Below are 16,140 nucleotides of genomic sequence, written 5' to 3'. Positions count from 1 at the left end.
ATCCCTTATCAGTGCTTAATGCATGTCAAACTGCGAGGATGAACAATAATCTGCACCCCGAGGTCAAAGGTCAGAGCTCTACACAGGAATCTGTTTGCAAATGAATCCTATGAATCACAAACCCCCTGGATAAAAACTAGAGTCAAGAGGTCAAAGGTCAGAGCATGTGACCTCTCCCTGAGTCTAAAGAAAACCTGATGCATGTCAAATTCTATAAATAAAACAAAATCAAAACAAAAAAATCTCAAGTCCAGTAGAATGATTCCTTGAAAAATCCCACCCCCGAGGTCAGAGATCAGTGATCAGTATGCTGGACAGTCGTAAGTGTTGATCCACAGCAGGTCGTCCAGGACGCCCCAGTGCAGCGATAGGATGGAGCCGACAACCAGCACGTGCATGATCTGGTGGCTGTTGCACCAGTAGTCAAAGAGACCGGGGCAGAAGCGTTCGGGAACTCGGGCTATGTTGATGATTCCGCCCGACACCGCCAGCGCCTCCATGGTGAGGAAGTAGCGTAGCGACTTGGAGCTTCCCCCACCCACACCCAACCACCGCAGCCCCAAGAAGAAGAAGCGAAAGAGCGCCTGTCCGCCGAACGAGCGCAAGCGGCGCACGCTGCTCCGAGCTGTCACTGCACAGTAGATGGCATAACTGGACAGACCGATGTACGTCAGCAGCGCGGCGCCGCGCAGCAACGGGTAGCACAGCAGTGTGCTGTACACAATGGGCAGAGCGCCTGCAGAGAAAAAAGATAATTAATCTTTTACTATGAATAAATAAACACAGCGATCATCCGGTTCAGAGGTAAAAAAAATGATCGCTGCTTATTTACATCAAGAATCTGTTTATAAGCAATAATTTTTAATCTTCTGCCACGCGCAGCGTGTGACATCACCAGTCTGTCTATTTGGATTTCACATTTAAGCACTACATTACCCAGAATCCCAAAGTAAACCCAACCAATCACAGAGCCTCTGTAATCATATGAGCTGTGGTAATTAAACCAGCCATTAATGTGATCGTTACAACTAGCACTATTTCTTCAGTGATATGTCGACAACATTCAAGGCAAATTTTGAGATATAGATGCTATTAAACAATCCATCTTGAATTATTCAGAATAATCTGAATGTGGAGATCAGAAAATCCACTGAAGCAGCTGTGTAACCCCTGTTTCCCCCTGTACATATTGATGTAACCTGATTACGGCCAATAACAATAAAACAAATTATGGTAGTTATTGTATCGCCGTGTTAGTCGTTGCTGTTAAAAACCCAGGAACTTAATGGTGAATAAAACAGTTATAGTGCAATCACTAAGTCATTCTAATAGTTATGTTTTCCTGTAAAAAAAAACGGCCTCCATCTGTTCATGCCAGCCGCAGGAACTTTATTACTTTGCCCTGTTAGTGTGTTAGCGAGCTGAATGACTCAGAGGACAGAGTGTGAATGAAACGGAGTGTAAATCTCCATGGAAATCTCTCCAGCTAGACTGTTGCAGCTTCCAAAGTCGAATGAGTCCCTGGCGACAAACTACACACTCCTCCTGATGTGCTGAAAGTGACAGAGGTGCAATGCTGCAGTGAGATGTGTGTGTGTGTGTGTGTGTGTATTAGTATTTAGTATACTGCATGTTTAATATTCTTTGATATTTATCTAACATATCTTGGAGATATAAAGTTGTCTCTGATGTCAGAAACAAACAGTAAACACAAAAATGTTGTCTATATATTATTATCTATCACTGTCCAAGTGTTTGAGTTTAACACGATTACAACATTTTTCAGTGTTTTAACAATTTAAATGCCAGATTGAGATTTTTTGAGATCAAGTCTTGTAAATGAAGGCTTCAGACTGTACGGTTTGTGCTGTGTTTGTGTGCTGCGTTGATACTGAACACTGATTTTTTTTTTGTTGTTGTTGTGCAAATCCTCAGCAGTCAATTCTAAAAATAAACTGAACACTAAATGTATTTGTTCATCACTGTGTTGTACCCGGTGATCGGCTGCGGAAGAGCGGAGCAAGCAGGAACTGCAGATGTAGTGCAGGTGAGACTGAACACATCAATAAATATTGATATTGATATGTTCAGTTGTATTTTTGAAGGAGGGCCGTATTTTAACGACGGAACGAACAAACACAGCAATAGAGCAACGTTCTGCTCTTTTACCTGTAATTAAACGAGCCAATCAGGGAGTGAATATGGAATATCTGTGTGTAAATTATATCTCTGCATCAGAGCAGCCTTTAAAGATATATTTAAGATATATTTTTAATGTATTAATGCGAAACTAAACTCTTCTGGTGCAATGCCGGTGTTCTTACCCAGTGTGTTAATCATGCATATGCCGCACATGTCTAGAGTCAGCAGTTTTTTGTAGACGGGTTCTCCTCCCTCGTGGTTCATGAACAGGTGATAGAGGACGGAGCCGAGCTGAGGAGACAAACAGGCCAGAAAGTGGACCACACCCAGCCACGTCACACTGATCTGAGACCAGGGCATGTTGAGGGGGAGCAGCACCAAGAAACACAGCAAGGGGATGCCTGTCGATAACACACACACACACACACACACACAGAAACATGTCAGACGAAAGACTTGAGAAAGATGGAAGGAAAAAGAAATTATATATTTTGGTGTGTGTTTGTGTGTGTGTATAAAATGATTAGCTTATGCTGAGCTTTATGGCATAAGCTGAATAATCACAATGCGCACATTTGTGCGCACACACACACACACACACCTTTATGGAGGTGAGGGGAACAGTGCAGTGCTTAAAGAAGTCATTAATAAGCTTTCCACACCACAGTGCTGCTGAGTTCTGGACTCTGATTGGTGGTCAAGTGACTCATTCTCAATTAACAATATTTTACAAATTAATTATTTGATTATATATAAATGTTCTAAACTACCATATGTTCTGCTGAATTATTCATTAATAATCGATCTCTCTCTCTCTCTCTCTCTCTCTCTCTCTCTCTCTCTCTCTCTCTCTGTTGCCATGTGCTCACTCTAACCAAGACTCTTAATGTGCAATGATTTTTCAGAGGCAGGTAAAAGCTTGCTGTCCATCCAGCACATCTATTTCCAGGCGTTTATTTTTCCTTTAGAGAAGAAACCCACCGCTGGGCCACTAAACATAGAAATGTGTGTGTGGTGTGTGTGTGTAAGACCACAGATATTGTCATAAATAGTCTAATTAAACCCAATGCTCTTTATTAGATATATTATATTAGATAACATGTTTATTGTGGTGTGTGTGTGTGCGCACGTGCATTAGCTCTACTTCTCCTACTCTGTTTAAACAGCAACACTGAAGGACGCAGATGAACAAAAGTGGAATTTGAGCTGATGAATCATCCCACAAACCACAGACATTTGTGTCGAATATGATAATAACGCAGTGTACAGATCAGATGTCACACCAGATGGACATTCTGTCTAGAGTTAAGAGTTATCTCGGTTAACTACAGTCTCCAGAACTAGTCAGATATTACAAGTGTGTGGAAACACACACAAACTTATACAGAAACACACACACACTTATACAGAAACACACACACACACACACATATACAGAAACACACACACTTATACAGAAATACACACACACACATATATACAGAAACACACACACACGCACACACTTATACAGAAACACACACACACTTATACAGAAATACACACACACACATATACAGAAACACACACACACACACATACAGAAACACACACATACACACTTATACAGAAACACACACACTTATAGAGAAACACACACACACACTTACTGTATACAGAAACACACACACACACTTATAGAGAAACACACACACACACTTATAGAGAAACACACACACACTTACTGTATACAGAAACACACACACTTACTGTATACAGAAACACACACACTTATACAGAAACACACTTATAGAGAAACACACACACACACATACAGAAAAACACACACATACAGAAACACACAGACATTCACGCACACTTATACAGAAACACACACACACTTATACAGAAACACACTTATAGAGAAACACACACACACACATATACAGAAACACACACACACACGCACATACAGAAACACACACACACTTATACAGAAACACACTTATAGAGAAACACACACACACATATACAGAAACACACACACACACGCACATACAGAAACACACACACACTTATACAGAAACACACATAGAGAAACACACACTTATACAGAAACACACACACACATAGAGAAACACACACACACACTTATACAGAAACACACACACTCACACAGAAACACACACATTTACATTTACAGCATTTAGCAGACGCCCTTATCCAGAGCGACTTACACTTTTTTTTTTTATCTAATTATACAACTGAGCAATTGAGGGTTAGGGGCCTTGCTCAGGGGCCCAGCTGTGGCAGCTTGGTGGACCTGGGATCGAACTCACAACCTTCCGATTGGTAGCCCAACACCTTAACCACTAGGCTATCACATCCCCCGTATAAGTGTGTACATAAACACACACACACATACAGAAACACACACACTTATACAGAAACACACACACTTACAGTATTCAGAAACACACACACACACACTTATACAGAAACACACTTACAGTATAGAGAAGCACACACACACATACAGAAACACACACACACTTATACAGAAACACACACATACAAAAACACACACACTTGTACATAAACACACATACACACTTATACAGAAACACACACACACACACATACAGAAACACACTTGTAGAGAAACACACACACACTTATACAGAAACACACTTATAGAGAAACACACACACACTTATACAGAAACACACACACACTTACAGTATTCAGAAGCACACACACACACACACTTATACAGAAACACACTTACAATATAGAGAGCACACACACATACAGAAACACACACACACTTATACAGAAACACACTTATACAGAAACACACAAATACAGAAACACACACACACTTATACAGAAACACACATACAGAAACACACACAGACAGAAACACGCACACACATACAGACAGAAACACACCCACATACAGAAACACACACACATACAGAAACACTCACACACACATACAGAAACACACTTGTAGAGAAACACACACAAACACTTATACAGAAACACACTTATAGAGAAACACACACATACAGAAAGACACACACACATACAGAAACACACACACTCACACATAAAAACACACACACACACTTATACAGAAGCACACACACACTTATACATAAACACACATACACACATACAGGAAACACACATGTAGAGAAACACACACACACACACACACTTATACAGAAACACACTTATAGAGAAACACACACACACACACACACTTATACAGAAACACACACATACAGAAATACACACACACACACATAAAACACACATACAACACACACATACAAACTTATATACATATACAAACACACCCACACAAACAAACACACACTTATATCCAACCCAAATTAAGAAAAAGTTGGGATGATCCTTAAATTTGAATAAAATGAAAACTAAAAGAATTTCAAATCACGAGCCACTATTTTATTCACAATAGAACAAAAGATAACAAAAATGTTTAAACTGAGAAATTCTACACTTTGATCCATTAATGAGCTCATTTCACATTTGCTGCCTGCTACAGGTCTCAGAGTAGTTGGGACTGGGTCATGTTTACATGGTGTAGCATCTTCTCTTCTTTTTAAAACAGTTTGAAGACGTCTGGACATTTACTTCTGAGAGACTCTCTAACACTTCCCTTTTATATCTCATCATGTTACAGACCTGATATCAATGTACTTTATTAGTTGCCAGATGTTTTTCCAGCTGAAAATGTCACTACAAACAACACTAACAAAACACACACACACACAAAACACACACAACACAAACAAAACATACACACACTTCCCAACGTACAAGAAACTTGAAAAAGATCAAAGCAATGACAGATCAGATGTGAAAAAAATGCTGTTCTGACATTTCAGAAATTTTAGGATGGAACAAAAAATAAAATCTTTGTCACAGAAGAAGGAGTTGTGTTGATGTCTGAAATCTGCCCAGGGATGTGGCAAGCAAATGCGATCTTCTGAAGGGTGTGTATTCAAACAAAAGGGTGTGTATTCACATGCAAGACTAGGAATGCTAAAACACACACACACACACACACACACACAGACTTCAACTAATTGTGATTAATACATTTGCGACTCATTATTTTTGATGTATATCATGTTTTTAATACGATCAATAAACCTCGTTAAATCACAACAAATCTCACTGAGTTCAAAAAAAAAAGTTTTTCCTCCACACAGAAAAAATCCTGCAACACATCACATTTATTCTCCTGTTTCCTGAAGCGACGTCAGCGCGAGGCTCAAGTTCAGCTACGTCGCTTGTTTAAAGATTCGCTTTTCCTGCTCACGTAACATAAAAACGGAGAACGGACAAAAGAACATGCAGAAAATATCACAGATTTCAACAGAGACGATTCTGAATCGTAAAATTATATAAAACAGTGTAAAAAAAATAAAACTATAACTAACTAGTTTTAAAAATATTTTTATTATAATCTTTACAAAGAAACCAATTTAAACAATTATAGATGAATACATATATAAAAAACACAGAACTAATATGAAATAATTCATAAAATAAAATGTAAGAAACATTTTTACAGCACGTTGCACTTTATCGCCCTCCTTTATAGTCGGTTCACTACATCAAACTTATCTTAGCTGCGATATAGTGGATTTATGTTAAACTTTTTACTGATTTTATTCGCATAAATAGAGCTAGATGGGGAAAAAAAACAATACCAGTATTTAAAAAAAAACATTTTTTAAAGATTGTACACGTGCAAAATAAACAATTATGAGTTAGTTTGATATTCAAAAATATCCAAAGCGATCTGGTGTGTAAAACTCAGCTATGGATTTAATGATATAAGGACAGCAGAGACACTGTGTGGAAAAACGAGACAGAATCTCATCTGATCACAGTGACACTGACACTTAATGGACAAGATTCAATCAAATGATTGGATAAATGTGAGAGATGGTGGCTTACAGGTGAAAATACTGAGAAAGCCAACATTCTCTCTTTCTCTCTCTCTCTCTCTCACACACACACACACGTCTGCTCACACAACCCATTGTAACACACTCTTTGTTACAAGCGCTTGTTGTAGATCTTCCACGTACCCAAATGACGTCTGATTTTGTTCTAGCTGACGTCTCCGAGAAGCGGCAAGGAAACTTTCTTTTCTTACACGCAAATTGCGAAAGGAAAAGAAATGTGGAAAAAAATTAAATTGTTTCAGTCATTTGAGTTCAACTGTTCTGTCTAACGTTTCTTTCTGTTTATATTTTTCATATGCAATCTTTTTTTAAAAAAAAATTATAAAAAAAACTGGACTCGATGACTTTTTTGAGAACATTCACGAGAAGTGAATATTGAGAAAAAATATTTAAAAAGTATTGTGATGATGTGCCACATTGTCTAGCTCCTGGAGCCAAAGTTAATTACATCAACAGTGAGGTGTTTAATGACACATTATGACTGCTCACTGAACCCTGTGTCACTATGTTTCATTATTAATAAGTAGTGTTTACTGTGTGTAATATGTATGCACTCGTCTAACCCTCCTAATTAAACGTCTTTCAGGTGAATGCATGGTTATTGTAAGGAAGTTAATAGTGTAAAGATGTTAATAAAGATGTTAATAAAGTAAAGATGTTAATAGAGTAAATATGTTAATAGCATAAAGATGTTGATAGTAAAAATGTTAATAGCGTAAAGATGTTAACAGAGTAAAGATGCTAATAGAGTAAATATGTTAATAGAGTAAATAAAGATGTTAATAAAGATGTTAATAGAGTAAATATGTTAATAGCGTAAAGATGTTAATAGAGTAAATAAAGATGTTAATAAAGATGTTAATAGAGTAAAGATGTTAATAGTAAAGATGTTAATAGAGTAAATATGTTAATAGAGTAAATAAAGATGTTAATAAAGATGTTAATAAAGTAAATATGTTAATAGAGTAAAGATGTTAATAGCATAAAGATGTTGATAGTAAAGATGTTAATAGAGTAAAGATGTTGATAGTAAAGATGTTAATAAAGTAAATATGTTAATAGAGTAAAGATGTTAATAGCGTAAAGATGTTGATAGTAAATATGTTAATAGAGTAAAGATGTTAATAGCGTAAAGATGTTGATAGTAAAGATGTTAATAGAGTAAAGATGTTAATAGCGTAAAGATGTTGATAGTAAAGATGTTAATAAAGTAAAGATGTTAATAGAGTAAAGATGTTAGTAGTAAAGATGTTGACAGTAAATATGTTAATAGAGTAAATATGTTAGAGTAAAGATGTTAATAGCGTAAAGATGATCGTAAAGATGTTAATAGCGTAAAGATGTTAATAGCGTAAAGATGATAGTAAAGATGTTAATAGCGTAAAGATGTTAATAGAGTAAAGATGTTGAGAGTAAAGATGTTAATAGAGTAAAGATGTTAATAGCGTAAAGATGTTGAGAGTAAAGATGTTAATAGCGTAAAGATGTTGATAGCAAAGATGTTAATAGCGTAAAGATGTTGATAGTAAAGATGTTAATAGAGTAAAGATGTTAATAGAGTAACGATGTTAACAGCGTAAAGATGTTGATAGTAAAGATGTTAATAGAGTAAAGATGTTAATAGAGTAAAGATGTTAACAGCATAAAGATGTTGATAGCAAAGATGTTAAAAGCGTAAAGATGATAGTAAAGATGTTAATAGAGTAAAGATGTTAATAAAGTAAAGATGTTAATAGCGTAAAGATGTTAATAGAGTAAAGATGTTAATAGCGTAAAGATGTTAATAAAGTAAAGATGTTGATAGTAAAGATGTTAATAGTAAAGATGTTAATAGAGTAAAGATGTTAATAGAGTAACGATGTTAACAGCGTAAAGATGTTAATAGTAAAGATGTTAATAGTAAAGATGTTAATAGTAAAGATGTTAATAGTAAAGATGTTAATAAAGTAAAGATGTTGATAGTAAAGATGTTAATAGTAAAGATGTTAATAGAGTAAAGATGTTAATAGAGTAACGATGTTAACAGCGTAAAGATGTTAATAGTAAAGATGTTAATAGTAAAGATGTTAATAGTAAAGATGTTAATAGTAAAGATGTTAATAGAGTAAAGATGTTAATAAAGTAAAGATGTTGATAGTAAAGATGTTAATAGTAAAGATGTTAATAGAGTAAAGATGTTAATAGAGTAACGATGTTAACAGCGTAAAGATGTTAATAGTAAAGATGTTAATAGTAAAGATGTTAATAGTAAAGATGTTAATAGAGTAAAGATGTTAATAGAGTAAAGATGTTAATAGTAAAGATGTTAATAGAGTAAAGATGTTGATAGTAAAGATGTTAATAGTAAAGATGTTAATAGAGTAAAGATGTTAATAGAGTAACGATGTTAACAGCGTAAAGATGTTAATAGTAAAGATGTTAATAGTAAAGATGTTAATATAGTAAAGATGTTAATAGAGTAAATATGTTAATATAGTAAAGATGTTAATAGAGTAAATATGTTAATATAATAAAGATGCCATGCATTTACTCCAGAGGAGCATTCAGGCTGTGATGATGAATAGGAACTTGTTGTTGTTGTTGTTGTTGTACTCACCGTGTGTGTAGATGTTTCCCAGCTCATTGTGCAGGTAAAACAGACTCCTGATGCAGTCCTGCACGGAGGAGATCGGTCTGTAGCCGGTCAACACGTATCTATTGAACTGGAGGTGAGGAGGAGAGTTCGCCCAGTCCAGTAATCTGGGTCCATTTAGATAAGCCATTGCAAAAAAAAAAAACACCACCACGCACAAACACAACATACAACTACAACACACTGCGGAATCCCCAGGTATGGATTAAACACGCTTCTGAACGGAGCGCGTGCATAGGGACGTGGAGCGCGTGCCTGCTGAGAGCTGGGGTTAAAAAATAAAAATAAAAAAGTCCAGCTGTTTTACAGACCTCAGCCACAACTGTGTCGAATGTTTGATTTGTTATTAACAAAAAATGTCACCTACAGAGAAGAATCTGACATCCAACCTCACAAGCACATCGATCTTCCGACATCTCCTCAGAGCAGAGAGCTAACACTGCTAGCTAGCTAGCGGCTAACCTCTGACGCCTCACAGGCTCGAGCCCTAACGGTCATTTGCATAAACGCTCATTAGCATCATTAGCATGTTGTGAAGAAAGGACGGTTTTCTACTCGAATAAACCGATCATTTTACTTATTTCTTTTAAAAATAGCCACCAGTTTGGCATAAAACACTTTAAATCTTAACGAGATCACATTTTTACACAGATTTCACTGACTTTACCTTCGAGTCTAAGCTTTAAGTTCAACAAGTTCGGCTTGACCTCAGATTTACCTCAGAAATAACAGTTAATAAACACGTAAACACACCGTAAGTCTTTAGTGTTTAAAGTAAAAATCATTTAAAAGGGTAGTAACGACTGAGGGGTGGATTTTGGCGAACACGTGAATTATAACACGGTAATAATCCAACAATTAGACGAATTTGAGTCAATTCAGAAAAATAGACCGTACTGGAATTAAGGTTACTTATATAATCTGTCTATAACTGCTGTCATTAAATATATAATTTATCACATAGTTTAATATTTTGGTGTCCATTTGATCGGTTTTGCCGATGAAAACAGCGATAAGGTTATTTAGACTAACGCCTTCTTATAAACAATAAAGTTTAATGATGAATACTTTAGTCTTTACGGCTGTTTACAGAAATTAAACAGGATCCAAAAAAGAACAGGATCCAAAAAAATCTCCATTCAATCACATCCAGTCAGTTAAGCAGGTTGGTGCGCGCGCGCGCGCACTCACACACACACACACAGCTAGCTAACGTGTAGCCGCACTTGCTAACCCAAAGTCAGTTGATTCAGTCAAATTGGCGAAATCATAGCGAGAGATTTAATCGATGTTCCTACAAAAATAGGCCATAAGTGATGAAATGTGTCACAGCTGAAAGCCTGCGGTCATGTCCGGGTCTGTGCGGCGCTCTGGGCCGCCAGGCTGAGGGTGAAATCCACAACACACTCCGCTTGGCTTTAATCCGGAATAAAGGAACTTGGCGAAAAAACACACAGGATGCGACTTTTCTGTGTGATTATCCTTGAAACAAATTCTGACCTCCAATCCGCCTCCAATCCCCCGAACACATCTCTTCTGCCATCTTCTACACCGGCGTCCGGATCAGTCGTTTTTTTTTTTTTTTTTTTTTTTTTTTGCTCGGTGCGGCGATGAACGAATCGAGAAAGAGTTTGTTCAAAAGTGAGTCGACTCGCAAGCACAAAAAAAATATATTTATTTTGTATCTTTTATTTGCTTGCATAAAAGCGCATTTTACACGATACATACTCTACTTCCCCTATTTAAAAATAAAAATAAATGTTTCCTATTAATCAAGTATAGAGATTACAACTTCCGGATGCTGGTCTTCCTGGTGAATCGAATGAATCAATGCTTGCTCAGTTTGTATGGAGTCACTTCAGCGAGTTTGTTTAAAAGAATCGAATCAGTGAAATGAGTCATAATTGTAAACCCTATGAAGTCCTTTTCCCCTACGGAAGGACTACAGTGCTAAAATACACCACACACTAGCAGTCCGCTGATGACTTGCATATGTCTTATATATGTGAGATCAATATATAACACTTTTAAGTCATGCAGTTTGCCATATTGAGTATAGTGCTGTGCTTTAAAATAACTTGAACTAACAATAGCCACATGCTGCATGCATGGGTCAAATTCGGCCTGTGAGTAAAATCTCTCAATTCAGTTAAGCAGAAGTAAAAATAAATGTACTGTAACTGGTGCAAGAACAATGCAATGGAGATAGAAATAAAAATAAAAACTCTAGAGAGACTCAGTAGAGGCATAAGGGCAAATCTGCATGTCATCAGCACATATTCTTAATTCTCGTGTTGTCATTTTCTCCTTTTTTGCTGGACATATTAGCAAAAATAATTCCTTTGCAATGTCACTGTTTAAGAACGAATATCATCCATAATTCTTTGCAGAAATAAAGCAAATCTACAAAACAAAATAACTACTGGTTATACCACTAATGTACTAACAATGAAGTTGAAATAAATATCATGAGAACAACAGAAAAATTAGATGACAGTTCTATTAAAATTAGATAATCTAGGAATTCTAAATAATATGAAATATAAGTTAGCAATAAGTATATGAAATTAATATCAAAGTCATGATTGGGCAATATTCTTATTATGCCCTAATGAGGTTTTATATGTACAAGGAATTTGCCTTGGTATAATGGTGCATAATAATTTAAAGCAAGGGGGCATAAATATAAAGAACCCATGAAAACTAAATATAAAAAACTAAACATAAAAAAAATAAATAAATAAATAACTATACACGAGTGCAGCATGCACAAAGTGAACCACTGCAAAACTGTTACATGCAGTTCAGATGACTGATGGGCAACTAGGCTGTCACTAGAATCCCTGTATCTTCTTCTTCTGAAGACCCACTAACCCAGCTTTCATATCTCTCTGTGTTGTGCTGCACAGTAGTAAATATCCATATTTCTTGGTAGTGTACAAGATCAAAATGATCACATAAGAAATGTATGTGTGGTTCAATATTATAAATAAGAATCACACTGAACCATTGAGTCATTTTAAGATAATACTCATTGATCAGGGTTGTGTCTCTTTGCTGCCGGGTCACTTCCTGATTGCGGTCGATGTCACCAGTCCGAGCTTTGTTTTGATTTTTTTTGGTGTCCTGAGACATTGCTCCGCACCTGTCCGGTGGGGGACGTCGCTTCACTTCCTGGTTTCCCGTGGAGGACGGCACCCCACTTCCTGTCCACAGGGTTGCACTATTATAAACTGTTGTAGAAATTACATTATTTACATTATGCATAGAGTAGTCACCATTATGATCTATATACTGATAACGATCAGTCAATTAAGAGCTGAGCCAGGAGGGGGCAGTGTTCTTAACACAAACAACATTTTCTAGCCTATCAAGTAAAATAACATGATCAGTGGCATCAAAAGCTGCATTAAGATCAAATAACACTAGCTTGGAGACACTGAACAGAGGCCAGTAACAGGCCATTTACAACTTTAAAACGCTGTCTCTGTGCTATGATGAAACCTAAATCCTGACTGATACATTTCATGAATGTAATTCCTATGTAGGTCTGAGCATAACTGCTGAGCTACAATTTTTTTTTGATCTTGTTGATAAAGAGGAGGTTTGTTATTAACCTATGGTTGGATAGCTGGCTTGGGTCGAGGTCAGGTTTTTTAAATCAGAGGTTTGATAACTGCTAGTTTTAAAATATTTTGGCACATAACCAGTGTTGAGGGAAGAATTTAATATTTTTAGAAGTGATTCGGTAGCTACTGGCAATATGGTACTGTGGAAGCATGGCAAGCAGACAGGTGTCCGTGCTAGGCTATAAACAAACCCTATTAGTCCCATTGATTCTACTTCCTGGACAAGAAAGTATACTACATCTGACTCGATCAGACCACACAGCCTGAGCTGGTCTCATCAGGAAAAACAACTAGGCAGAGAACTTCACCTGGTCACTCAACCAGGTGCTCTATCAGTTAGAAAGCCCAGCAATGCCTTGATTTCCTAAGAAGGCTAAGGAAAGCACATCTCCCTCCCCCCATCCTGACTATGATTTACAGAGGGACCATCAAGAGCATCCTGAGCAGCTGCATAACTGGGAACTGCACCTTCTTGGATCACAACACCCTGTAGTGGATAGTGAGGGCAGCTGAGAAGATCAATATAGTCTCTCCTCCCTCCAACATGGACATTCACACCACACGCTCAGCCAACAGCATTGTGGATGACCTCACACACTCTTCACTTTCCTGCCATCTGTAAAAAAGGTATTGTAGCATTCGGGCCCTCACAACCTGACTGTGCAGTAGTTTCTTCCCGCAAGCCATCAGACTCCTCAACAAACAGAACTGAACTATACCAACCACACACACAAACACACACACAATTCACCCTAACTGTGTGAACTGCACTGGACTGTACAATCAGTCACTAACTCAATTGCTGTTTTGCAAAGCACATTTCAATAGTTCATCAAAACTAATTGATGCCCTGAGATGGTGCCGGGGGGTCCTGGTTTTATGACATTTTATAAAATAATGAATTTATCATAAAATCTGTGTAATTAAATCTCAGAAAAATAAGGATACTAACCAACAGCACTACACTGTATAATTCAATATGTTTTGTTTAATTCAAATATTAAGTTTTGGAATGTTTTATATCATTATATATGTTTTATATCATTATATTTTCTTTTTTGGGGGGGGGGGGAGTAGGGATGCACTCTATACGGGGGGGGGGGGGGACACGCTGAAAAAGTTTGAGAACCACTGGCAACAAACACTTACAATAAACAACACCAGTCATAATCTCTCTCTCTCTCTCTCTCTCTCTCTCTCTCACACACACACACACACACACACATACACACACATTAATAAATGGAAATTGAATAAATACTTTGTATTTTGTTAAATTGAGTTCAGTGATCCTTACCAAACACAACATCACCCCCATTGTTGTGTTTGGGTGGGGGGTTGGAGATGTCACTCATTCCTGTCTTCAAAACTTGAGAGCCCTGTGTGTGCTTATATGTAAGCTTATAAATAAGCACATATTTGCTTTGATGGACCCACCATATCTTAGAGTACAGGAAAGAAATGGGTTAAGGCTCTTCTGTCTTCTGTCTGGTAACCAGGTGGTTAAACAAACTTCTCCTAGATGTCCAAACAGCTGAGTCACTGGCTGTCTTCATCAGAACACTGTTTTAAACATAATGTGACAAAACATGAATACTCTGTTTGTATTGTGCAAAGATGCTGCTGAAATCTGAAATGTGCTTACTTGCAAAAACAAGGGCAGCAGAAGCCAGAAAGGCAGAAATGATTGTCTGTAATGTATCATTGTGTTATTAGCTGTCAGAATTGGAAACAGGATTATATACAGTATGGATTATAAGGATTATATATGTTGTTTACATGTATGCTATAAAAAAAACTTTCTAAGACAGCCTGAATTTTGGTTAAAGGAAGGATACTATCTGTTAGCATCATAATTATCATGATGCTATGCTAATCACATCAGGGCTCTCAAGTATCACACATTGAGCGTGACAGTCACTCATTTGGGTCTTTTGTCACGCTCTCCCGCCACACATTGTATTTCTCACGCAGAAAATCTGACTATTCATCATATATTTAATATGGCGCAGCCCCCAAAATGTATCTGTCCACACCGCTGTCTCTATGGAACCGGGCAGGAATCAAGCGCGTCTCCCCTGGAGTTCTTAGTTGAGCCTGACACTTATCAGCCAATCAAAAAAAGACGCCACACAACAGCCAATCGCAACAACCAATGAAAAAAAATCAGATTCTGGAATTGTTCAGCATCATCTTCGTTCACCCACAGAGAAAAGCACTGGAGCTGCGAGCATCACTTTGAGCACAGAGTAAGTCATGATCTCCTGTTGTAATGTTACAACTAATTCACAACTTGTTTGACACAAACAATGACATTGTGACTGCTGTTAGAGGCGTTTCCCAGATAATCAGCATGAGTTTTTCATGAGTGTCTGTAACTTAGCCAACAGTTTTACAGCCTGTTCACTGACAACACCTGCTCAGAACATGTAGTCTAGGGCCAGTGGTTCTCAAACTGGGGGCCCTGAGATGGTGCCAGGGGGCCCCGGTTCACTGACAACACCTGCTCAGAACAAGTAGTCTAGGCCAGTGGTTCTCAAACTGGGGGCCCTGAGATGGTGCCAGGGGGCCCCGGTTCACTGACAACACCTGCTCAGAACAAGTAGTCTAGGCCAGTGGTTCTCAAACTGGGGGCCCTGAGATGGTGCCAGGGGGCCCCGGGTCACTGACAACACCTGCTCAGAACAAGTAGTCTAGGCCAGTGGTTCTCAAACTGGGGGCCCTGAGATGGTGCCAGGGGGCCCCG

At 37.6% G+C, this 16,140-nt stretch overlaps 1 protein-coding gene across 1 annotated transcript; it reads right to left on the bottom strand.

Moving 5' to 3' along the window:
- On the bottom strand, positions 1-11,345 carry paqr4a (progestin and adipoQ receptor family member IVa). Its single transcript, XM_060892416.1, has 3 exons — positions 9,730-11,345; positions 2,325-2,543; positions 1-736 (listed from the first exon to the last, which is right to left on the bottom strand). Exons 1-3 carry the CDS (start codon positions 9,932-9,934, stop codon positions 303-305), a joined length of 858 nt encoding a protein of 285 aa, XP_060748399.1. The 5' UTR covers positions 9,935-11,345; the 3' UTR covers positions 1-302.
- Between the last annotated feature and the right edge of the window lie 4,795 nt (positions 11,346-16,140).

This window comes from Tachysurus vachellii, chromosome 18 (genome assembly GCF_030014155.1).
Source record: "Tachysurus vachellii isolate PV-2020 chromosome 18, HZAU_Pvac_v1, whole genome shotgun sequence".
NCBI classification, from domain to species: Eukaryota; Metazoa; Chordata; class Actinopteri; order Siluriformes; family Bagridae; genus Tachysurus; species Tachysurus vachellii.
This window is presented reverse-complemented; position numbering and strand designations above follow the sequence as displayed.